This window comes from Ips typographus, linkage group LG1 (genome assembly GCF_016097725.1).
Source record: "Ips typographus isolate SLU linkage group LG1, UJ_Ityp_2.0, whole genome shotgun sequence".
In the NCBI taxonomy this organism is placed as follows: domain Eukaryota; kingdom Metazoa; phylum Arthropoda; class Insecta; order Coleoptera; family Curculionidae; genus Ips; species Ips typographus.
The window spans coordinates 21879542-21904313 of NC_138422.1; the positions used below are offsets into that span (position 1 = coordinate 21879542).

The 24772-nt window shown below is 32.9% G+C and overlaps 1 protein-coding gene and 1 long non-coding RNA gene across 4 annotated transcripts; one reads left to right on the forward strand and one right to left on the reverse strand.

Annotated features, from left to right (window-relative positions):
* Positions 1 to 2485: 2485 nt before the first annotated feature.
* Positions 2486 to 23811, reverse strand: LOC145727971 (uncharacterized). 2 transcript variants are annotated; one of them, XR_014177976.1, is made up of 3 exons: positions 23477 to 23766; positions 23251 to 23392; positions 2486 to 3953 (listed from the first exon to the last, which is right to left on the reverse strand). It is a non-coding gene; the product is annotated as an uncharacterized LOC145727971 (long non-coding RNA). The 2 variants fall into 2 exon arrangements; XR_014177975.1 differs by lacking the exon at positions 2486 to 3953 and having other exon boundaries at positions 23085 to 23392; positions 23477 to 23811.
* On the forward strand, positions 5264 to 13058 carry LOC145727960 (galactoside alpha-(1,2)-fucosyltransferase 2-like). 2 transcript variants are annotated; one of them, XM_081977838.1, is made up of 4 exons: positions 5265 to 5765; positions 5824 to 6029; positions 6078 to 6289; positions 6343 to 13058. In XM_081977838.1, the coding sequence occupies exons 1-4, from the start codon at positions 5387 to 5389 to the stop codon at positions 6662 to 6664; spliced, it is 1119 nt and encodes a 372-aa protein (XP_081833964.1). In that variant the 5' UTR covers positions 5265 to 5386; the 3' UTR covers positions 6665 to 13058. The 2 variants fall into 2 exon arrangements, with proteins under 2 accessions (XP_081833973.1, XP_081833964.1); XM_081977847.1 differs by lacking the exon at positions 6078 to 6289 and having other exon boundaries at positions 5264 to 5765; positions 12233 to 13058.
* Positions 23812 to 24772: the final 961 nt, after the last annotated feature.

Here is a 24772-nt window from a genome sequence, read left to right on the forward strand (position 1 = left end):
GGGACTATTGATAAGATAGGAGGAAAGTGGGTTCATTACAAGATAGCAATATTTGCTAAGAGGAGGTAATACTGGAAATCTGTAAATTGTTTAAAAATATTGAGATGCATTTTAGTACTTTATCAGATAATAAAGAAACCTAAAGAGTTTAAATTGCAATTGGTTTAATCCATTTTTTTGTACATGATGTTCGAAATTTGCTGCACGATTTTAGATAAGCAAGTGACAAAGGTACATAATTATCAATTGAGCTTTATTTAAGTCTCATTTTATTTATATTCTGAGTATAACCTTAATTTAACTGATTTAATTCAGGTTGTTATTTAATACAGGGTATCCATATTTTCATACACTGATTACACTATTTTTTCTGGAAATATACTGCTTTCTTTATTTTCAACCAGTTTTTAAGGCATATCTTGATCTTCGCTTTGTCGAATTTCTACCTTCACTCCAAAGGCGATTTTAAAACCATTCTTTAACAACTTTTAGTCTATTTATATGTCTATAGTAAATGTTGAAAATAGGCGAGTTGCTCATTGTCTTTGAAAAGTTGTGCAAGAGTTTAACCCAAATGCAAGCTTTTTCCAGCTTTTAATGACGTATCTTACATGACTCCATCGTATTGGATATAAACAAACCAAACTAGCATTTTTACTAATTTTGGCCTAAAAAGTCGAATCCCAGCCCAGTTGATCTTGAAAATTACAGAAAAAGTTAAAATTACAAACAAAACTATCGTTTTAACCTATAATTCCTGAAAATTGTTGATTTAGATTTCATGGAGTTATTGAAAGTAGCTGAATTAACTAAAATAAACTTTAACTCCATCTCCTCCTGGAAAAAAGGAACAGAAAATATGTTTGTATGACAAACATATCCTTGACCATAAAAACTGCAACGCCTTTTATATTTACCAGAAAGAAAGATTTAAATAGAATGGATACTGTATTTGTGAATCAGTTGATGTTGAAAAATGCAAAAATCAAACACTTCAAAGGTCAATTACATTGTACTGATAGAACTGAGGACTTTTCTGTGATTAGTCCATGAAAATATATGGCACGTTATTATAATTACCTAGGGCTTAATAACTCAATAAATTTAGTTTCTATGTTCGAATAGATTACTTGTAAACTTCAGAAAGATTAGTCGTTTCTAGGAAATTTAGAAATCAATCAAATTCAAATCCTTGACAGTTTATAGACTAACAACAGCACCTCAGAAACGCATGGGCAGATTTATGATTTCACAACATAAAGGTTTTCTTTTATATTCTACAGCTAAAATGAAAATAACTTTGCTAGCTAAAGCTGAATCTCATATACGCTTCATTAGGAAAAACAGGTGGTAAAGTTATTACTTTTTAAATATTTCTGAAAACTACCACAAATAGATTAAACTTTTTATATTTAAAATTCGTCCAATTTCTTTATTGTCAATGAAACTAAAATTGATGAAATTTATTGTTGAATAACAATTTCTTATGTCTTTCCATCAATTGTACCTTACTATATATTGTGTAACTAGTGCAATTATTTGCTGTTTCGCCAAAATGTTACAATACTGGACACCAGAAAACTTAAAAGTTTAGTCGGCCTTTTTTTGAGTTTATTTACTCTTTACAGATGAAAATTAAGACATTAGAGAGTCAATATTAAAAACAAAAGGAATATTCATATTTTCAAAAACAGATGCAGACGAAGTTTTCTGTTTTTGTCTCGCACATGCAATTATCAACGTTTCGCTGTTCGTTACACTATTACCGAGACAGTCGGTTTTTCGTTTACCACACCTGTATAGTCATTTGCCCAGTAATTTAAAAAATGTCACAAAATAGGCATTTTCTAAAAATGTTTAAGTTTAATAACATATTCTTATAAAACATAAGCAACCTTTATAGGCTTATGAGATACAGTATGTATATTTTTTAGTTTAACTTGACAGAGTCCTGTCCAGTCATATAAAAACATCCGGACATGTCGATTATAAATTTTAATTGCGGTTATTCTATTGCCAAAGTTATTTCTACAGAGAGGCTTAAATATCTTATTAACATCAACTTAAAAAATAATTGTAATTTTGTTATTTTGCGTACTGGAAAACTCATTCAAAGTTAAGAAATAGATTAGACAACAGGTTCAAATTTTGGGTCTACTCCTGCACAAATTTATTACAGAAATAGTATATGATTCGACGAGAATGTAATGACAGCTATTACTCCCAAAGATGAAGATAAAAAAAATAAACAGTTTTCAAACTAATAATTTAATGTAGAAGAAGCTTGAATTAACAAAAAATATAAATAGTGAGTCTTTTTCAAAGCAATAATAAAACTGTCACTAAGTAAAAATGTAAAATAACTGCTTTACTAGACTAAAAAAAACTAAAACTAAAGAAACTAAACTTTAAAATTAAATTTTTTGAGGACATACAACAAAATGATCTCACTCGACACTTAATATTCCAAATAGAATCGGCTTGATATACGTTTACACGCCATTAAATTACATTAAATTACAATTTGGAGGGTGGGCTGTTCACATCGAGGGGATTGTTGATTTTAGGGCAGTCACCTGAATTTGGCAGTTAATAAGGTACCCGACAATTTGTAGCGATTATTTCACTTGTAACGATCCAAACCTCTCGTTCCATAATTAATGTACGTTTCGCATTCAAACTGTTTCAATTAATTGCCGATTAAATTTAATTTCAACTGTGACTACTTCAGGACAAACTGTGAATGTGTTATGTACGAATTTCAATTATTAAACTATCCATATGGCAAACACCAAATGGACTTATCTGCGACTATACGTTTTTTAAGCTTCAAATTGTTTCAAATATTGGTTTTTAGTGAAATCAATTTTGGAGCCATCATTAGCTTACAAACGGTAAATTAAAAAATGCTATTGAAAATGTTGAGTGGTTTTACAAATTGGCAAATTTACTTAAATTACAAAAAATAATTTTAAGGTTAAGGGCAATACATTAAGCGAGATTGTATTAAAATTAAAAAATAAAAAAGAATATCAAGACATTTGTTGAAGAAAACGAAAGCGAAATACAAATCCTCAAAAACGTTAATTGTATTGATTTCTGTAAATTGGTTTCAGATTCAGGTTAATTGGTTGTCGAATTCCAATAATTAATCCTGGTTATTATCAATTTGTCACACTTCCACTTTTTCAATTTCAAACTAATCTTGACTCGTGGTACTGTCAAGTACTAAGATACCACCTGGATAACGAAATTACACCAAAACGTCCAGAATGCATTTTTATAGTAGAAGAAATTATCCAAAAAAACAAGTTGTAGGTCAAACCTAATGATGACAAACTTATTGACGACCGCTAATTATCCTTGTCTATTAATCGTAATAATTTAAAAATACATCAATAACCAATTATTGTGATAAGTTTTAAGCCAATAGTTATACTTTCGGCTTTTCTATTACATTAAGAGATCAGAGAAGTTTATTTGAAGATTTGTAGTGTTTATATGTATAAATTAATCATGTTCGTGGATTAATACATAACGTAATGTTTATAGATAGGTATTAACAATTAGGTTGTATTACAGAATTTCAATACAAGCGTTTAGAATGCTTTTCTGGCCACAATTAGGCAGTTTAATCAACTGTACCTTTTTTAAGATTTTTTCTATCATTTATCTAAGTGCGGTTCTGTAATCTGCTGTAAATGTAGCATTTTTGCTGTTAATTACAAGTCTGTAAGTAAAAAAAAACTAACACAGAACTGCAATGGAAAGTTTACAGTGCTTTTCTCTGTGTTCTGATCTACATAACCCACTGTACCTGATTAACAATTTTTCTGTAATTTTTCAGAGTACGGCCCTGCGTTCTGCAGCAAATTCAATGTCTTAGCTGTTAACTGCAGGTCCGTAATTTCCGAATTGCTTGTGGTTTTCCATGTTTGTCAATTTTGCTAACACTAAAAATAAATAAGAAAAACATTTTTTGAAATTATAATTACAGTTTACAGGAGTATATGATTCTATTGAAAACAGGAAATAATTCGTTTACAATTTAGCTGTGAAAAGACCAATATGTGAAAAAAAATGCATTTAAAATAAAGTTAAATTAAAAACATTTATTTCAATTCTATTTAAATCAGATAAGTGAGCGGAATCAAATAATAAATGTTTTTTTTTTTTGGTTGGGCTTTTAGACAAAACATTGCTGTAGAAATGTATTGTACCGTTTTTCTCACTAAACACCACCTGATTCCTTTGTTACGCACTGTATTTCCTTTTGTTTATAAACCACACTGACAACTACTCTTAACAATCAAAACAACAACTAACTACCGGTCAGAACATATCTGTTTATATGGGCTTCTATAGATTCGAGTGAATTCAGGAATATTCATGAAATTTGCATTCGTTCTTAAAGTTCAAACTATGACATAAGTTTTTCTCTCTCACAAACAGCTGAACTGCGACGTTCCAGAACATAAAAAATATACAGGGTAGCCAGAAATAACTATCCTACTGCTTACTCTAAGTTGAATGTCCTTTTAACAACAGTATTTTCAGAAATAAAAAATTACGCACCTGAAGGACCGTTCTAAAGAAGAAACAAAAAGTTGAATGCCACTCTATGTCTGCCGTTACTCTATGTCATTAAGTTTGGTTGTCAAATTTCAGATTTAGACACCATTAGAGTAACACTAAAATAGAGTCTAATCTCTAGTTCTAGTCTGGCACAAACCAAACAAAAAAGGAAATATTATTCACCTAGGTAAATAATAATGTCACTGTCTATTAAGACATATGACATGTGAAATATACTTGACAGATAAATTAGGTTGACTCTTCATGTTATGGTTTTGTTGTTATTTTAAATTTTTTAATTTTCAATAATGGAACCATCAAAAACATGGTTATAGTGGAAAATAATGGAAAAAACGTTATATTATATCCACGGTTTAGGCAGCTTTTATTGACCTCGGGATTTAAACTTGACATACGGTCAATAAAAGCTTTTGTCTAAACCTTGGTTAATAATATACTATTGTCTATATCTATTAAAAAAGTTAAGTAATTTCAATTTAAAAGCATCCAATTTGGCCCCCCTCCCTTTATTAGAAATGATGGAAGAGCAATTTCAAATAATGTCTTGGTCCTCATAACAATGTTGCACCGTATTAAATATCTTAAAATCATTTTTAGCTTTTATAAAGTGAATTCCGACAATTCTATCGTACATCTCCAATTTAATCTAATCGTACACTTCAGTTTTGAATGTGCAGATCGGAAATCAGTGCTAAAAATAAAGTAACGACTGCAAGCCACCTAAAGTAAACCTATTGCTGCAGTTTTTGCTACAATTTGCATAGCAGCAAGATCAATCCAAAACCTTACTATGACCACAGTCAAATTACCAGTTTTTCTCAACGTACTAATCTACATCGGTTTTGTGTTTACACTTGTCTATATTGTGTACTCTAGTATATTTGTAAAAAGCATTGCAGCTGACAATAGAGTGGAATCTCAAGAAGAATGGACAGTAGTTCCCCCTACGGTATCGCCACAACTTTTCAGGACCACACTTAGCAGTAACAGGAAATCTGTTAATGGTAATAAAGTTCCACAAACAGTGAACACTTTTGGTGAGTTAAGTGATTGGTTGTGTCTAAAAGAGCAAAAGCGCCCTAAAAATCCATTGAACCATGAAATGATAGTTCAACCATGTCCTGATGAAAGTAAAGGCATTGTGACTGTTTATCCTGGAGGCAGAACTGGTGAGTTTAATTGGTTGGTTTAGTATAATCTTTCTTAAAGTTTGAAAACTGATAAAAGGTAACGCTTTGTGGGAATACACGAGTGTAATGGCCTTATCCTACCTAACCACACTCAAACCTTACGTGCCTGATTGTTTAAAATATAAAGTGGAAGCAGTGTTTCAGAATGTGAGGATTCCAACACTAGATGCCATCGCGCATTGCTCGTTTAATTCCAGTCTAGTTGTGGATAATCTAGAAGAGTATATTTCTTCAAATAATAAGGTAATTAAGATTACTTATCACAATGTAAATATTACATCATAATTGTAGACTAGTATAATAGTGCCTCGGTATAATTTTTTAAATTCACTTGTTATGCCCCTGTTTAACAAAATAAAAAGTGAGCTTCCGATAAGAAAAGAACTGAAAGCCAAAGCACAAGAAACTTTAAGGAAAATTGTTACGACAACCAATGCATCTTTAAAATATACATTTGTTGGTGTACATGTTCGGAGAACTGATTATGTTAAATATTTGCAGTTGTAAGTGGTAAATTAAAACACTTAAGAACGAATACTGAACACTTTAATTGTAGTAAGTACAACGCCACACCGGTTTCCTACCAATATTTTGAAAACGCTATGGAATACTTCAAATCCAGGTATACAAATTGCCTCTTTGTCTACGTTAGTGATGATCCTTCCTGGTGTTACGAACATTTTGGCCATCTTCCCAATGTGGTCGTACCGGTATATAAATCAAGTAGTACTCCTGAAGAAGATTTGGTACTTTTGGCATCTTGTAACCACACTATTTCTGATTATGGCACTTATGGTGAATGGGCAGCACTTCTTGCAGGAGGAGAAACCATATACTCCAGAAGGAAATTGTTGCCACACTGGATTAAAATGAGATAATTTTTTAAAGATTAAACTAAAGTAACAATAACAAGTATCTGAAGAAGGGATAACAACACATATAAAATAAAACTTTGTCATAGTGGCAAAAGGTTGGATTGTTGTCAAAGTGTAGAAAAAACTGAATAGTAAGAAATATGTCATAACACTGAAAAACTGTAAAACACTTTACATAAATACCGGAAACCCCTAAATACCTTTAAAGTCCGTTTTAATTGCCTGAGAAGCCTCTAAAATTGTTTTAAAATTACGCACACTTAGAATAAATTTAGAAACGTCAGAAGCCTAAAAAATGCGAAAACGATCAATTAAATGTTTAGTAATGCTTCTAAACCTGGAAAAAGCGCTCACCGGTACTAACCGAGGTACCAACCCAACAAAACTTTAAATAAACTTGATTGCCATGCTAATAAAGACCTTTTGTCTTGCCAATTACGTTGGTATGAACTTTTGTTCATGTCAAATAAAGATATTAATAAATAAATATAATATCCTTCGGTAAATTATATAATTAATAAATAAACTAAAAAATTGTGTAATATTAAGCAGCATATTTTTTAAGAACACAAATCTTAATTTAAAAAATTAATTTGAATTAATAACATTTATTTTGTTTAGCTTTTTCAGCACCCAACTTGCTTGTATATTTGAATTGGTTTGAAGTTTGAGCTTAATCCAACATTGCCCCAAAAATATAATCACCCATCATTCTGGGCTTTTTTCTACTATTGCAATGTTACATATTTTGTGTATACATAGATGGTTTCCGTTGATTTCTAGCAATGCTGAAGAAGCATTTACATCTATCTCGTAGATAAAAATCCCTGATAAATAATTTGCAAATTGATAATTTTGCAAAGTTGTCCAAATGTACTTATTTTACATGCTAATTATTATTTTCATAAAACAACTTACTTATTATGTTTTACACATTTGGCTTTTTGAAATTATCCGACATTTATCACACTCGAATTGTTGTACTGTGTGGTACCAATACACTACTTTACCATACTATCTAGAACCTAAATGCTTTTCTGCGGTAGAAATATCAAAGAACCTACATCGTTTTCTATTAACAAAAACAAAAGTGTGTTAGCAATATTTACCTAACTACTAAAATACTTGTTACAATCCTAATCACCTATATTTAGATCCTCATTATCAAATTAAAAGATCAGGAAAGTCTAAAAGGAGATTTACAACGTATATCTGTAATACCATATCTATTTCGAACAATGTCGTATTAAGTCTAAATTTGTGGTTTTGTAGTTTTCGAACATTTATTAATATGACAGCTTTCTTCATTGTTCGTTTAGTATAATTAAAATATAAAAAAATTGCACCAAGAGGTTTGTAGTGAGAAGTTTGCTAGAATTAAAAAGTTTTTTTTTTATAAACATCAATTTGTTTGCTTAAAAAGCTGCGATCCCTTTAATGCAGTGTATTCTTATCTTGGACACCTATGAACAAACCGACATAAGCCCGCATTAATTATGTTTGCGTAGGGTACAGTAATGCAGAATGATGTAAAAACAATATAATCTAATCAGTTTGCATTAATAGCATAATAAGTAGAGTCCGGATTAAAAAGCACTAAGATCGTTAATCGTGAAAAAAAGCATACAAATCTGTAAAAAAGTACACAACCCTTTCAGAGATGCAAAATGCTTTACTTTTTTTGCTTGCAACTACTTGAGGAGCATTTGGAAGGTTTTTGGACAGTTTAAAGAGCATATTGAAGGTTCTGGAATGCTTTAGAGGCATTTCGAAATTCTTAGACTGTTCTAGAATTTTTTTGAAAGCTTTCAGACTGTTTTGAAATCTTTTGGGAGCTTCTATACTAGTTGAAGAGCATTTGGAATCTTTTAGAATGTTTTAATAGCTTTTGGAAGCTTTTAGACTGTTTTGAAAGACTTCCGACTGCTTTTATAAAACATTTTGGAGTTTCTGTAGTAGTTTGAAATCTTTTTAGACTACTTTAGTGGAGTTTAAAAAGCACTGAAGGTTTTGCACTGCTTTTGAAGCATTTGAAAGCTTATGGACGGTTCTAGAAACTTATAGTAGCTTTAAAACTAGTTTAGAAGCACACGGCAGCTTTTAGACTGTCTTGAATTGTTTTGAGAGCTTCTAGACTAGGTGAAGATCATTTAGAAGGTTTTAAAGTGTTCTAAAAGCTTTTGGAAGATTCTAAACTGTTTTGAAAGGCTTCCGACTGCTTTAGAATCATTTTAGAGTTGCTGTAGTGTTTTAAAACCTCCTTTTTTCATTATACGACTCTGAAAACTATCTATTTCTCGACTGATTCATTATCGAGAAAATGTATAGACATTTTTGTGTTTTGTCTCCGATCTCTCTCTCTCTCGGTGAGAAACTAAACACTCACACTAATTTCAAGTAAACTTGTCAAGATTCAATGCGGAAAGTGCACCAAATGATAAACCACACAGAGTTTAAAAATAGTATATTACATACTCAGGTGGAAAGTAATAATAATTTCTCGACAGAAATCAGGTAGTAGTAAGTTTATCTCGAGACAGAAATTAAACTTTCCACCGTGGTTTGTATACTATTTTGTTTTCAACCATTTATCAGAATCAAGAAAAACAGAAATAAGAAAAACCTTTATTTTCATGTTTGTTTAAATATTTCTAGTTTGTCAAATGTCATGAATCATTTCGTGCTTTTTTACGAATAATGTTTGAGACATCCTGTGAATCATGTTTATATAAAATTTGGTTGGTACATGTATCCAATAAATCAACAGTACTTATTATCAATCTCAACTAAAGTAACTATCTGTAATTTGATGGAAATAGGTTTAGTGTGTTGGATTTCGAGTGAATATACTAATTATCGAAATTTGCCACAAATCTAAATTACTTAACAAGCAAAGACATGTAAAAATGCAACCACACCCCAATTTAGATAAAAATAATGACAAATTGGGCTGGAAAGAAGTAGGAAAAACACAATTGTCGATCAGATAACGAACTTTGCTATTCCCAGCGTTGCAATTACAGAGAAAGTTCATATGGCTGTCAGGTCGTTAGTTTTTCTCAACGTACTCATCTATATCGGTTTTGTGTCTACAATTGTTTTTATTGTGTGTTCCAATATCTTAGCACAAGATGCTGCGCCTGTTGCAACAAAATTTGAAGTGGAATATTTTAAGAGGAATGGACGATAATCGTCTCCGAAGCTTATCAACACCACACTTGGCAGTTTAAAGGAAAATGTTAATAAAAAGTCATCTAGTAAAGTTCCACAGAATATTACCAAAAGTCACGACTTTTGGTGAGTTAAGTACTTGGTTGTGTTTAAAACAGCAAAATCGGCCTGAAAATTTATTGAAGCCAGAACTGGAAATTCAGCCATGTTCTGATGATGGTAAAGGCATTGTGACTATTTATCCTGGAGGCAGAACTCGTGAGTTTAATTGGTTTGTTTAGTATAATCTCTCTTACAGTTTGAAAACTGATAAAAGGTAACGCTTTGTGGGAATACACGGGTGTAATGTCCTTATCTTACCTAACCACACTCTAACCTTACGTGCCTGAAGTTGAGGCAGTGTTTGAGAATGTGAACATTCCAACATTAGATGCTAAAGCTCAAAACACTTTATTTGTTGCTAAAATGAATGGATCTTTAGAGCATACTTTTGTTAGTGTACACGTCCGAAGAATTGATTATACAGGGTAATTCAAATTCGACCCTCACCATTGGGATCTCAGAAACCATAAGAGATACGAGAAAGTTTAAATTGGGGCAAAGTTGCGCAATTTAAAGCTCAACTAAATGCTGTTTTAAAAATTTTGATTTTCCGAGTACTTCCGAAAATATTCGAAAAAAACTGAAAATTTGATTTTTTGTTTTTATTTATTTCTAACCTTATTTGAAGAGATATCCCAAAACTAAAAGCATCTTTTCATTGCCACTTTTTCCTAGCCATTCGATGATGGATTCAAATTTGCCACACGACGTTTCGTTTTCTGTCAGTCATCATCAACTTTCTTTTTTCTTATGGACGCCATATTGGATTTTTAGCCTACCAAATAGTACGTTTTATTCTGATTTTAGTGATGTATAACTTATAATTTGCTTCATAAATAACAAAATAATTCAATAAAAACTAATTTTACCTTAGTAAGCTTTGAGTTAATGAGACGTGATATGAAGATTACTTGGTAGTACTTGTCACATGCAATTGGCCTGAACATGCTTAGTCACAAAGGTGTACACGTGACTTAAACCGGTTTATTCACTCGAAAAGCTTAGGCCACTCGCTACGCTGGTGGACCTAGTTGTTCTTTTCGTGAATAAAAAATGGTTTAAGTCACTTGCTGTATAAATAACTATTAAATCACTCTGAATGACATTCGCCTATTTACAGATGTAAACAAACAAACATCAATGTTACATCTACGGGGCGCGGTGCAAATTTAATAGAACTGTCATTTTATTTTTTTTTTATTTAAGAAGTCGAATTTTAATAAAATACTGTATAAAACACGTGACTTAAACCGGTTTATTCACTCGAATAAATATGAATGAATAAAAAATGGTTTAAGTCACTTGCTGTATAAATAACTATAAATTTGCACTTAACATTATAAAAAATTTAAATTTGGCAAAAAATAAAGTTCCTAAAATGATGATATTTCTCTTGGAAGCAAAAATGAGCTGTTTAAGTTAGAGATAATGCTGACAAATCTCTTTTTCTGAATAACCTAAATAGTTCAGCAATGCTTGTATAATAATAATTTTATAACATTTTCTGTGGGGGTTTCATTTCTATATACATTTTTAACTAATATTAATTTGCTCATGATCGTCCGAATTATCGTGTTTGACAAGTACTGTCAAATAATGACATTTCACAAAACGACCCATTAACTCAAAGCCAATAACTAAAGTAAAATTAGTTTTTATTGAATTATCAAGCAAATCAGAAGTTATTATACATCATTAAAATCAGAATAAAACGTACTATTTGGTGGGCTAAAAATCCAATATGGCGTCCATAAGAAAAAAGAAAGTTGATGATGACTGACAAAAAACGAAACGTCGTGTGGCAAATTTGAATCCGTCATCAAATAGCTAGGAAAAAGTGGCAATGAAAAGATGCTTTTAGTTTTGGGATATCTCTTCAAATAAGATTAGAAATAAATAAAAACAAAAAATCAAATTTTCAGTTTTTTTCGGATATCTTCGGAAGTACTCGGAAAATCAAAATTTTTAAAACAGCATATGGTTGAGCTTTAAATTGCGCAACTTCGCCCCAATTTAAACTTTCTCGTATCTCTTATGGTTTCTGAGATCCCAATGGTGAGGGTCGAATTTGAATTACCCTGTATTAACTATCTGCATGTGTAAGTTTTTAGAACACGAAAAAATGAGTAATTTAATTTTGTTCTCTATAGAAGACACAACATCTATGAAATGCTTCAAATCCAGGTATAAAAATTGCTTTTTTATCTACGCTAGTGATGATCCAACTTGGTGGTTTGAACACTTTGGCAATCTGCCTGATGTAACTGTACTATCATACTATTTAAATCTTACTTTCAGCTGCTTGTAACCACACTATTTCTGATTTTGGCACTTTTGGAGAATGGGCAGCTCTCCTTGCAGGGGGACAAGCAGCAATGAGTAAATTAATGCCACACTGGATTAAAATTGCTTGAGATTGCAAGACTGTACTCGAAAATCCCTTCTATATCATTTAAGTGCTAAAATATTAATTTCAGATTAGTAATTACACTATTATTATTTTTTGAGCTAAATGTACAGTGATAATAATAAAGTGTACACATGTATTTAATGTATGTAAGCAATACGAAAATACTTGTCCAGCAAATTCAACAGTAAATCGAACTGATTTTAATTTTATAAGTTAAAACAAATACATATTGATATAGTAATTGTTTGATTAGAAAATGATCAAACTAATCGTTAGATTACAATAATTAGTTAGGAAAAATGTATTCTACAGCAACTTTTTGCGTAGAATCCAGTAGTCTAAATAGTTGTTTTTCTATTGGACATTGTTTTTGAGATACGCACATAAAAATTGTTTTTTTAAAAGGAACACCCTGCATATTAATTCATTTTTGAAAAGATCTTAAAATTACATATAACACCTGATATTTCCAAATTTTTTAATTTTTAATCTCAAAAACTGTGTCTAATAGAAACAAACTATTTACACAACTGGATTCTACGCGAAAAGTTGATGTAGAAATTTATTTTTATAAATAAAGTAATGCACCTGGAAGTGTTGAACCACCCTGTATGTACACTTTATGGTAGGCTCAAGTATCAAGGTTATAGATATTTATTATATTATGAGACACTCTATACAAATTGAAATAAAAATTTGACAATTTTATTCTAATCCAGTGTATCTTTTTATTTTCCACATTGCATTTTACTTAATTTCCTTATGTTGCATAGAAACGAGTGACATTTTTGAATAGTAGTACTGGGAAGTACCATTCAGTTGCTTCACCATAAGATCCACATTTTGAACATACCTGAGCAAATATATTGTTTTTAATTAACTAGTTAGATATTTTTAATGGTTAATTGAGTAAATCCACGACGTCAATTTATTGATTATAATAATTATCCACCTAATTGAAGTTTCAGTACTGTTTGCTGGAAAATAGTCTAGTACCTACACAGTATCAGTATTGGGAAGTACCACCTAACCATAGCTGCTCCACCGTAAGGTCCACAAAATTAAAGTATAACTCTAAACAAAATGTCTATAAACAATTTTGTTGATCTTGTCTAGTGTATAAATACTAAATATGTAAAAACCAAGAAATAGTGAACTAAATTACGATTAACATAAATTATTTTACTAATTTTACAATTTAAAAAAAATACATCAGTGATTCAATGTAATTAATTTTTTTATAGTTAAATTGAATTGATTCAATTATAACACATTTAAATTAAGGAAGGTCATAAAGTAATTCTTGGCTCTTTTAAAAATGTTTTTTCAAGATACCCTGTATATCATTTCCTTCAAATCATTCATTCTTCAAAAATGGACTTTCTCAGGTAATGCCAAAAACGGTTTCCAAATACGTGAAAACCTGGTGTTTGGTAATAGGCTGAATTATAAAATCTGTCCACTTTTTTTAAAATTCAATAGGAAATTTAACAAAGATTCCAAAAATGTGCTTAAAACAGTCATAATCTTTCTTAGAGTTTTTTTCCAAGTTTGTTTCACAAAAAAGTAGGACAGTAAACCGCAAACAGTTGTGTTCTAGCAGTTGTAGTTTTTGAGATATCCGGGAAAGTGTCAAAAAATGGACACCCTGTACTTAAAATAGTAATTTTCTTATTCCAAGTGTCCAGGTCCTTTGAAACTGTGTTTCTGGCAGTTCAAACTTTGACACCGCTTTTCTCCCTGACTGTACCAAACTTTATAGTGTTTTTTCATGTTATTGAATAGGAAATTTAATAAGGATTTCAAAAATGTGCTTAAAACAGTGATTTTCTTACTCTCTGTGGGTCACGTAACTGCCTAGCTAAATTATTCTCTAAAACCAATTTTGCCTAGAATCTGCAATAATTAAAGTTTAAACAATACGTGTTTCTCAGATTGATGATTTAACAATTATCACGTAACCGTTTAATAATGTTCTAAAATCACGTCAAAAATGTCAAACTTCTCAAAAGTCAAGGTTTAGAAAAGTTTTCTTGAAGTATTTGATATAAAGCTTTTTCCTCAGATTGATGGTAATTATTTTGACAGTTGTCACGTGACTGCCTAGCTAAATTATGTTTTAAAACCACGTGATATCTGTCACGAATGTTAAAACAAATGATAAATAAATAAAAATCGGTATTAATGAAGTATGGTTGTATACCAAATTGGAATTATTTTTGATTATAAAAATTCGGCAAAAAATCATTAAAAAACATCTGGTATAATAACGTAAAAAGAATTTCGTTTTTTTTTATGTAAATTGTTTATTTTTTAATATATTGTTATCTACCGTTTTTTGACCAATTATTCTACCGCCAAATATTTTGACTTGGCAACAGGGTGTAAAATCAGTAATTGTTGTGCAAAATGGGAAAAATTGCATGGTAATACAGGACAATAATTACCGAAAGTTTACACGTTCTTATACGTTAAGAATAATTGTAATAAAAATACTCATATTTAAAATTATATTAAAAACGAAACTAGGGGCATAAGCTGTTGATTAATAAAAGCATTTCTGTTGTCGACGTACCCATAAAAAATAGCGTATTTTTCGAAAACACCCTATAACTCCTGTTGTAGACCAAAAATTGAAAAACCCCCAAATATGTCTTGAGATTTCAACCAAGCCCATGAAATGACATACAAATGAATATTCTAAAATTTCTCAGCTCTCAAATGCACTAGGTTGAAATTCAAGAAATTTTCAGCACATATTTCTTTACTCTGTATAGTGAAGAATCACTTTTGATGCAAAATGAATGACGGTCTTGATTCTTTTTTGTATATTGAATTCGGCTGAGACATTTTAGCAAAATGGCCAAATAATTTGCTGTATTGGTTTTTTCCGTGAGCTGTTTAGATTTTTATTATTTCTGCTACGGAGAAATTAAGAAACTCTCACAAACATTTTGCAGCAGTAAGCAATCAACTATGAAAAAATTCTTATAACACCAACCAGAATTTCTTACAGTAGCTTTTAAAGACAATTTTCCTCAAACTTAAGCAATTGAGTCCAATAACAACATCAAACAAGCTTGATCAAAATTCCAATAAGGGGCTCAAAATCGACGATTAACGGAACGTAATAAGCTAGCCCGCTTCAATATTAGACAAGCAAAGTAGCTTTAAGCAATTTAACTAAAACATTAATGTACATAACGAAAGTTGGGCCGAGTATATTAAGAACGCCTGGAAATTTTTCCCTTCGGGCTATACCGACTCCGTTACAAGCAACTCCATTAAGTTTGCCCGTACAACAGGATTAAAAATTCCACCAGCGATATTTGGCCTGCATCGATGACAAATCCAGACCTTATTTCATCATCCTCACATTTCTGGATTCCTGCTAAATTTCTTGTCCAGGAGCGTTCTGTCGCGTTTAACCACATGAGCGCAACGCTAAGGTCGGGACAAGCGCGATATAACCCCATCTCGCTGGATTATTGGTCATGCGGATCAAACAATGCAATTAAAAAAAAATAGTAAAAGTGCAAAATCTGCATCTAAATCTTAACGATGGCCGATTGAAGAAAGTAAATCTGAAATGTTTCCCGAGTCGAATGGACGCCGAGTTGGCCTCTAACGACTTTTATCAAAGTTTTAATGTTGACCTATCAAATAAACTACTTTTAATCCGGCAGCAGTTGGGCCAAAGGTGGGGCTAAGCAACATAACCAGTGGGGATTTAATATAAAATGTGACTGGTTTAATGTCGCATCGTTATGCCCTTAAAACCTGCAATTTTGTTTTAGTAGAAAAATTTATAAGGGTTTAGATTAGCCAAACAACCAAGGAAGCCCTAAAATGAGTGTAATATTTGATAGAGTTGTTAATTTCGGTTATTATAACTCCAAACTGTTTTTGTTTATTACCAATTTATGATTGTTATTTTACTTATATCAGTATTTGGACAAACTTTAAAATGATTTATAGTTACGTGTTTCGTTCAACTTCTTTCTCAGAGCAAAACAGTCGTATTTTTCACATACATAAATAACTAGTATTATTATAAATATACATAATAACGTTAAATAGAATATAGAAAAATTGTTATTTAGGATGGTTAACGCAAATTCGTTATAAAAAATATGTGCTCTTATTTAGGAAAATTGAAATATGACAACTTTGTTTAAATATATTAGTATACTTTCATGATTATTTTGATCATCCTGTTTGAAAATAATGTTTTAATGGAAAGGAACTTGTTCTATGGGCGGTATACAGAAACATATTAAGCTGCACAGTCATTTTTTATAAAAAAAACTTTAAGTAAACTGCTCAAGGAAATAATAGAGACTAGCATAATTTTTTGACATTTTCTACACTCTGTTACTCCAAAATGCATCAAAATTCGGCTGGAAGAGATTTTGTAGGGTGAACAATTAAATTTGATTCAATTTTTATTGTAAGATTTAGAGAAAAACGTCGTAACTTTTTTGAGACACTTTGTAATTTACTCTAAATTAAATATTCGTTTTCTCTAACATATTTTACCTAAAATATTTGCTTTTGGGATATGTGGATTTAAAAAATTAGCGTTATGTACGCATGGTCAGTATGTCATGCACAAAAACTAGAACCAGAGAGAAATTCTTGTGTAACCAGGAAGGAGATGTTAGACGTATTGAAGACAGTCGACTACTTTTATAAATATCTGTATGGACAACGGTTCAAGCTAAAGACAGATCATTCCTCTCAGAAATGGCTATTCCAATACAAGAATCCGCAAATATAGCACGATGGCTACAAAGGCTCCAAGAATATGACTTTCAGATTGAGCACAAAAAAAAAAACGTTTTTATGGAAATGTGGACAAGCTGTCAATACGACCTTGTCCTTATATAACCACTGCAAACTGCTTGAAGAGGCTGAGTTGAAAAACGACGTCGCCTGTAAATAGAAAAATTTGGACGCAGAACGACAAAACCCCGACTTAGGCCCAATAATTGGTTGGAAAGAACTTGGTGAAAAACCAAAGTGGGAAGAGTCTAAATTTCCAACATTGAATTGAGTTTTGTTTTGAGTCCCTGATACTTGACTGATAGTTATTTAAAAGGAAATGGAAAAGAAGAGCGGCTACAGACAACGCTTAAAAGAATCTAATAAATTAGGTGTTGCAATAAATCCACAGTGGAATTGGTGGCGGACACTTCGGCATCAACAAAACACTGAATAAAGTCCGTCCACTGTTTGAGAGAATTGCTGTAGATGTAACTGGACCCTTTCCTAAAACAAATTTCGGAATATAATATAATCTCTATGTTTTGGTAGCAATGAACTACTTCAGTAAGTAGGCGGAAGTGTACGCATTACCAAACTAAGAAGCCGCCACTATGGCAGAAGTTCTGGTGGACAACTTCTGTAAGTTTGAAATACCAAGAGAATTCTGATCAGGGACGCATTTTTGAGTGTGCAGTAATTAAAGAAGTATGTGAGCATTTGCAGGATGCAGATGGCCCTAAATACTGTAGCAAGATGGACTGCAAGTGAAGGGCTGAATATAAGCCCCACAAAAGCCACCATCGTCTCATTTACCAGAAGGAAAAAATTGGATGGAATTGGACCAATTTATCTTCATGGTGAAGAGTTAACATTCAAGGGAGAGGTTAAGTATTTAGGAGTCATCCTAGACTCAAAACTAACCTGGAACCAGCATCTGGAAAAGGTCATAAACAAATCGGTAACCACATTTGCAATGGTTAGACGAATGTATGGAAAAACATGGGGTCTCAGACCTGGTATGGTGCACTGGGTGTACACCAGGGTGATCAGACCAGCAATAACTTACGCAGCTGTAAGCTGGTGGCCAAAAGTCATGCAAAACACTGCGATACACAAACTAGAGAGGATTCAACGAATGGCCTGTCTAGGCATAACTGGTGCAATAAGAACCACTCATACTGCGAGCATGGAAGCTATATTAGACCTGCCTCCACTGGACCTAATAATTTTAGGGGAGGCAAGATGTGCTTACCAAAGGCTCCGGGACTTGATTGACCTGCCGGGGAACATAACAACGACAGGTACAACATCAATTTGGAACACAGTAAGGGATCCAATTCTTGAAATGAGATCGGATTACATGTGTCCTAAATATCACATTCAGAGGAAATTTGAGGTAATACTGGATCAAAAATTCTGGGTAAATAATGCGAAAAAACTGACCCAGGACTGTCTAATATGGTTCACAGATGGATCTAGACAGGAAAGGGGAAGTGGTGCAGGAGTTTATGGCGAGAGACCTAAGGTAAGCATCAGCATACCACTAGGAAAACACGCCACAGTTTTTCAAACGGAAATATATGCTCTGTTATGGTGCATAGAAGAAAACATTAGAAGGACTTACAAAAATAAGCAAATTCTAATAATAACTGACAGCCAGGCGGCCTTGAAAGCACTGCTTACGTGCAAAACATCGTCAAGACTGGTAGATGAGTGTCTACAGAGAATTACGGAACTGGCAGAACATAACAGGGTAAAACTTGTATGGGTACCAGGTCACTCAGGCATTCCTGGAAATGAAAAAGCAGATGAACTTGCCAGGCAAGGCTCAAATGCAAACATGATTGGACCAGAACCATCTGTAGGCATACCTAGATGCTCAACAAGACGGGTCACTGGAGAATGGATCAACACAAAACACCTGGAACGCTGGAAGACGTACCCAGGAAATAAGCATGGGAAGCAAGCTATTGCAGGACCAAATAAAAATAAGGCTCAAGAACTGCTAAAGTACAGCAGGAAAGAACTGAAAGACCTAACAGCGCTTCTCACAGGGCATGGACCTGTGAGACAACACCTGTTCACCATGAAACTATTCGATGATAACCTGGACTGCAGACTATGCGGGGAGGAAATCGAAACGTTTGAACACATCATATGTGAATGTGAAGCACTTGGTCAAAGGCGACAAACAATCTTCGGGAAAACTAAGTTAGTACTGAAAGAGATACAAAGAGCACCAAGCAAGGACCTTCTTCACCTCGTACGGGAATCAGGGATAATGGACTGGTGTAACTAAAGCACCACAAACATGGGGACAGTACAATAAGCCATTAGGCTTACGTGCTATCTGGAGCTGACAGCCGACAGACCCAGGGAGAAAGAAAAAAAAAAAAAAAAAAAAAATGTGAGCATTTGGGGATTACGAAAACCAGAACTTCTCCATTACATCAGACGGAATGATGAATCGTTTCACCTGGTCAATCGACAACTACCTTACTCGACAGTTGTCGATAACAATGAAACCGATTGGGACCAGCATATTCTACTGTTTCTCTTGGCTTACCGATCGACAGAACACGAATTTACTGGGAAAACATCAGCTATAGTGTAGTCTTTTGAAGAGAACTGCGTCTGACAATGGATATACTGTTTGGACGCCGGGAAGAACCTCAAACTTTTATTGACAGCTGTTCCACAAAATTGGCAGAACGTCTGGAGTTGATTTATCAGGAGGTCTGGCAAAAGTTTGGTTATATAATCCAGCTCGGAAGAAAGCGAAATCGCCAAGGCCAAAGAAGTCACGAGCGGGGCCATATAACGTCATTAAAGAAGACATCAGAAAATGATTAATCGACTTGTACTTTACCGTGCAGTGCTCCAAAAAGGACTTTCAATTTAAAGTAAGCGATAGGATATTTTGTGTTACCCCGTATAGTCAATTCATTTAGTACCTTGTATACTGTTCTCATTGTAGTTCAGCTGTTTGTGAGAGAAAGGAATGTGTTGATAATATTGAGCTGGCTTATACCACAGAAATGTTGAAAGAAAGTGATTGATTTCAAAAGTCAAATATATTTTGAGAAAGAATTAAATTGTACCAGCGTCAGAAGAAGAGCAGAGGAATATGTTGATATGACTGAGCTGGCTAACTGCCCAGAAACTTTGAAAGAAGACTGACTGGTCGCTTTAAGAAGCAAAACATATTTTAAAAAAGAATTAAGTTCTTTTCTTCTTCTTCCACTTGTAGAAGGCGTACCCCTGTAGAAGGCGTACCCCTGTATTTTCAGCTGTTTCTCCATCTTTTTGATCATCTGCTCAGAGGTCTTCTTCCTGTTGGTATGTTATCCCTGACGATTCGTGGTAATCTATCTTCATTCAACCTGCTGATGTGTGCGTTCCAGTATCTTCGTCGAGCTCTACACCATCTTACGATATCACTGGTGTCAGTTTGTCCTCTTAAGGGTCCTTTATGTCTTCGTTCTTTTTCTTATCCAGAAGCGTGTTGCCTGTTATTGCGCGTATTGCTACATCTCTGTTGTTCTCAGCATTCTTTTGGTCTTTTGGTTTTTTCTCTGCTCCGTAGGATATTACTAGCCTTACGCAAGTTTTATAGATTCGTGACTTACTCTGAATACTTATCTGTTTATTTTGCTTTTCTTCTTCTTCTTCTTCTTCTTTATCAGCCATTTTCTGTCCACTACTGAACAAAGGCCTCTTTCATTTGTTTCCATGAGGTTCTGTCTTTCGCTGTTTGGTACCATCTTCCTCCCGCTATTCTCTTCACATCATCCAACAATCTCCTCTGTGGCCTGCCGACACTCCTCTTTGTTTGACGTGGTCTCCAGTGTACAGGCTTTGATATCCATCTGTCCACACTTGGTCTGGCAACATGCCCAACCCATTGCCCCAAGCTCCACGACTCTATTATGTCCACTACACGCTCTATTATGTCCACTACCTTCGTTCTTCTTCTTATTTCTTCGTTACGGTTTTTTTCTCGTAAACTAATGCTGAGCATTACCCGTTCCATGGCCCTTTGCATTATCCTCAGGTTGTTAGTATACTGGTTAGAGCCTTTGTCTCAAGACCATATGTGGCAACAGGCAGGATGCATGCTTTGAAGACCCTTTGTTTAAGGTTTATAGGGATATCAGAGGGATTTTTAACTATATGACTCAGTTTTTCAAATGCTGTCCATGTCAATTTGATTCTATCTCCGCTGTTTTCCCATTTTAATGACATGATGCTGATGCTTTTCAGATGGCCATAAATTGATGCAGATTTATTCACGTTTCGTTTGACTTCTCCTCCAAATCTTCCCTCAACCAGATACTAGAAATCCATGACCTGCTCTATCGGTACGTCATCAATTACTAGTTTACATCTTATTCGGTCTTCTGCAAAGTTCTTTCAACCTTCAGAAAAGAAAAGCAGAAGAATATGTTGAGCTGGCGAGTTGTCCAGATACTCCCAGACCTTTTAGAAAACGAATTAAAAATCAGCAAAACTGTTTCGTATTGGAAGACAAAAGTAAAAAAATAATATGGTTGCTACATGTTAACGTTGCGTCGTTCTTGCACCAGATAGACTATAAATGTGGGTAGCTTTTTGGGATGTGGTGAAAAAACCTTGAAAAAACAAGGATCAAATTGCTTGAGCACTTATAATGAGGTTTCGAGACCAGACCGAGCTTTCCACTTGCAATTTCTGATGAAGATGCCATTAAGCCTTGAAACGTCAATATAAGTGCTCCAGCAATTTGATCCTTGTTTTATTACAGACCACACCCCAAGAACCTACCCACATTTGTAAAAAACAATGCCCCCATAAAAACCCTTCTTTGGTTTGAACAATATCAATTTCAATATTTCTTATAGGTTAGTGTTTTCTATGTTCTGCCTTTTTTAATATAATGTAATGTATCAAATATAGTTACTAAATTTTGAAATTTCACTGGATCTTATCAGACTTATATTAAGATTTAATGTAGCAATTTTTATCCGACAAAAACTTTGTTTAACTTGATACTATTCCTGAAATAATTGAACAGAAACCGGTCTCAAAATTCCACTATAAACGGAATCGACATCTATTTATTTATCGCGGCTATAACCGCACGAGATAAACCACTATCCCGCTATTTAATTTCGAAATTAAAAGGCCTTTTTAAGCGCACACCTCGCTATCTAGAAGAAATTAAATTAACCGAATGGTAACAATATAATATAACACAGAAAACCTTTTAGAGAGTCGAGGAAAAATCGCTGCCCCCAGCTCGCACCTATAACCATCTGTCTGATGCCCAAGAAAGGTGGTTAGCGGCAGGATAGAGGAGTATTTTAGGTATTTCTGATAAGGACTAGATGTATCGTGTCCGGTTTATTTATGTCTTTTAGACAAGCTCTCGCTGGTTTCGGAGATAATGTTATCCCGAGCATCGGACTTCTTTCAGAACATTCACTGGCACGCAGCGGTTATTAGGTGGAAATTTATAATCCTGTCCAATTTATCTTTTTTTGTGCAGTGTCGATAAATTGGCCAGATGTGAACGATTTCAACAAAATACTAAATTACTACTAAAGTTAGTGACTTTAGATTTATTAAGTCGAGTTAATTCACAAAAACGAAGAGCGAGGAGATTACAGAATTGGAAAACTGTCACGCAAAAATTAGCTTTATCTGATGCAAATACTTATCAGCAAATATTGCACATAGAGCAAAAAATTGAACCAACTTAAAAACTTGTACAGGTTGTTTAACTTTAGAGGTTTATGGAGAAATGGAGCATATTTGGAAGTGTATCTAACATAGAGGTGACGCTCTATCTAAAATAGTTTCATCATTGGGCACACCCTCTATATTTGCATTTGTTCAGAAATGCCACCATTTTCTAAATTAAAGTTCTTCATTAACTAAATTTCTTAATTAATATTGACGAGAAAAGCAAAAATTTTGAACATTTGAAAAAAATAAATTAACAACTTTATTTACATTGAAAATTGTTGCTTTTTACTGGTCTAGTTTAGTAAAAGACCAGTACAAAACTTAACGACGTTTTGCTAGTTTTAGTAAAAAAAACGAAATGTTGTAGATGTAAATTTCTTAACTATTTTAAAAAAGTTAATTATCTACTTACAATTTAATCGAACTTTTTGGTCGTTAACCTTTATCCGCATTGTCAATTATTGTTATTTTTGTTGGGAACTTTCCAAAATATGATATTTGCATAGGTTGGTGGTCAAATATCTAGGGTTTCTTGTCTATTTTATGGATCTCAACTGAAAAAATGTTCAATTAGGGCAAATTTGCTCAATGTGTAACTCAATAAAATGCCGCTTTAAAAACAGAAAAATTTCTAGTACTTTCAAAATAATCTGGAAAAAACAATATACAACATGGCATAATCATGTTTGTGGTCCCACGTTTCGGTTTTTAGTTACCATCATCAACTTAATATTTCCTATAGACTATAATAACATTTTTAAAATTTTTGTATTGTTGTTTTCTGATTCGTTCTTGCAATTTAATGAAAAGTGTGATATTCAATTTTTAAGGTTCGGTTTTATTAAAGGCTACCTGGAAAATAACAGTGGGTGACTGTTTGTGATGGAAAACTATTTATTTGACATGTAGCTAGTCATTAAATTGTCAACTGTCAAAAACCGCTCCACGAACCAAAAAAAACTATAAAATAGTATAAAACCTACTTGAAACAACAGAATCAAGTTAAAGAGGTTTAACCGTATTTTACACCTCCCTGAATAGGACTTTGATATTTTTAAAAGCAAAACTGTGTATTTTATATGTATTCTAGCGGCTATTAAAATGTCAACTGTAAAAATCCGGTTCAGAAAACCATAAAAGTATAAAACATACTAGAAAAAGTGCGGAATCAAGTTAAAGAAGTTTAACAGTATTTTACACCTCTATGAATGGGATTTTGACTATGTATAAAGCAAAAGTGTCTATTTCATGTGTAATCTAAGGGCTATTAAAATGTCAATTGTGAAAATGCGGTTCAGAAAACCATAAAAGTATAAAACATACTAGAAAAAGTGCGGAATCAAGTTAAAGAGGTGTAACAGTATTTTACACCTCTATGAATGGGGTTTTGACTATTTATAAAGCAAAACTGTCTATTTAATATGTAATCTAACGGCTATTAAAATGTCAATTGTGAAAATCCGGTTCAGAAATCCATAAAAGTATAAAATATACTTGAAAAAGTGCGAAATCAAGTTAAAGAGGTTTAACAGTATTTTACACCTCTACGAATGGGGTTTTGACTATTTATAAAGCAAAACTGTCTATTTCATATTTAATCTAACGGCTATTAAATTGTCAATTGTTAAAATCCGGTTCAAAAAACAATAAAACTATAAAACATACTTGAAAAAGTGCGGAATCAAGTTAAAGAGGTTTAACAGTATTTTACACCTCTATGAATGGAGTTTTGACTATTTATAAAGCAAAACTGTCTATGTCATATGTAATCTAACGGCTATTAAAATGTCAATTGTGAAAATCCTGTTCAGAAAACCATAAAACTATAAAACATACTTGAAAAAGTGCGGAATCAAGTTAAAGAGGTTTAACAGTATTTTACACCTCTATGAGTGGTTTTGACTATTTATAAAGCAAAACTGTCTATTTCATAT

Coding starts and splice junctions, on each gene's coding strand:
- LOC145727960 (XM_081977838.1), top strand. CDS start 5,387: ATGACCACAGTCAAATTACCAGTTTTTCTCAACGTACTAATCTACATC. Junction 6,030..6,077: donor ATATTTCTTCAAATAATAAG/GTAATTAAGATT, acceptor TCATAATTGTAG/ACTAGTATAATAGTGCCTCG. Junction 6,290..6,342: donor TATGTTAAATATTTGCAGTT/GTAAGTGGTAAA, acceptor CTTTAATTGTAG/TAAGTACAACGCCACACCGG.